Source organism: Wasmannia auropunctata, unplaced genomic scaffold (genome assembly GCF_000956235.1).
Source record: "Wasmannia auropunctata unplaced genomic scaffold, wasmannia.A_1.0 LD335797.1, whole genome shotgun sequence".
NCBI lineage: Eukaryota > Metazoa > Arthropoda > Insecta > Hymenoptera > Formicidae > Wasmannia > Wasmannia auropunctata.
The window spans coordinates 8,388-10,027 of record NW_012027093.1 but is presented as its reverse complement, the minus strand read 5'-3'; the positions used below and the strand labels follow the sequence as shown (position 1 = coordinate 10,027).

Here is a 1,640-nt window from a genome sequence, read left to right as displayed (position 1 = left end):
TATGCCATTTTAAAAAATTGAGGTAACTTTTATGTAACTTTTAAATAATTCTTCAAGGTCAAACCAATGGTACCATCTTATGGTCCCTTCGAAACCAAACAACTTTTGTCTGAAAAATTTTTCTCTCCCGGGCTTGATTTTCGAGATATTCGACTGGATGGATTAAAATGGTCTACCCTGTATAATTTTGATCGCCCTCATAACGAATCTTCGATGGTCCATAAATTATTAATTATTTACATGGATGACTTCACACATGGTCTGTACGGTACTATGTATCTATTTTATTACGTGTGGATTGTTTATACTATATAAATATATTATATATATTATATAAATATATATTATATAAAAATATATTATATATTATATAATTACTTTTATCTGTATCGTATTATATTCAATTTATAATTTACACTGCTGTATTATAAACAATCTATAAAAGATATTTGAGTCAACATAACGTGAACAAACAATTATCCGTTTGAATGTTTCTTTTCTTTAGAATTTTTGAGCAATTCAATCGCATAAACATTCAAATTGTTATAAGTGTATTCGAAAATCTTTAAATTTGAAAATCTTTAATTCTTAGAAATTTCATATATTTTGAACAAGTAAATAATTTTATTTATTTGAGAGAAAATGCAATTTTTTCCTACTTAATATATTTATATAATTCGAGTCCATTATTTTAGAAGTCCTGTATGTATTTCAGATAACATATTTTAGTACAATTTTATTTATTTGAAATGACAAAAATATTTTATCTCTAATTAAATAAAGGAATATATGGGAAATAATCGATTATTCTTGCTTAAATATTACATATTTAAATGCTTAATGATTTATGTTTATCAATTTATCATATTTATTCAATTTATATTTATATAATATTGAGACATTACAAATGTATGAATAAATATAATATTATATATGTATATACATATATGAGATATTTTCACAGAAAATGTTTTTTTGTCATTAATCTTGAACTTGACGATGTCTTGGATCTGACGCCTTTCTTAAATTAAATATTTCAAATCCTCGTCCATATATAAAAAGCTCGGCCGAGCTGTTAACATTTACATTTGTAAGAATAGCACAAAGAGGATATAATTAGAATATCTAATAAATTTTTAGACTTACTGTTTGCCGTGGTCGTCCAACTCCATGCCTTGCACGTCCGTAACAGATGTAAATTCTTGATTTAAGATGTCTACATGTATGACTCGATTGGAACATAAATACTTGTGAGTAATAACTTGCTGATCTATTCCCACGCTACATATTATATTGCCTATCAATTTCACACCTGTTGGCATTGCACAGTTTTATGAATTTTTGTGCAGTGTATATACTTTTAGCCAAGGTTGGGAAAGTTACTTTGTAAAAATAACTAGTTACAGTTACAGTTTTTGTTTCTCAAAAAGTAACTAGTTACCGTTACAAGTTACCGACTCCAAAAAGTAACATGTTACAGTTACAGTTACTCAAAAAGTAACGAATCGTTACTTTTCAGTTCGTTACTTTTCGTTACGAATCGTTACTTTTAATAAAGCAACATTAGCATTATAAAAAAAAGACATGACATTATAAAAAAGAGAGTGGTTTACATTTATATCTGTCTCTTATACACATCT

General features: G+C 26.4%; 1 protein-coding gene across 1 annotated transcript in view; it reads right to left on the bottom strand.

Annotated features, from left to right (window-relative positions):
* Positions 1–907: 907 nt before the first annotated feature.
* Positions 908–1,640, bottom strand: part of LOC105456043 (WD repeat-containing protein 6) — a gene marked incomplete at its 5' end in the record, with an annotated part of 8,852 nt that continues 8,119 nt past the window's right edge. Inside the window, 2 exons of the mRNA XM_011699816.1 lie at positions 908–1,072; positions 1,147–1,312. Coding sequence (XP_011698118.1) covers positions 982–1,072; positions 1,147–1,312 — 257 coding nt within the window. The remainder of the gene's footprint in view (positions 1,073–1,146; positions 1,313–1,640) is intronic.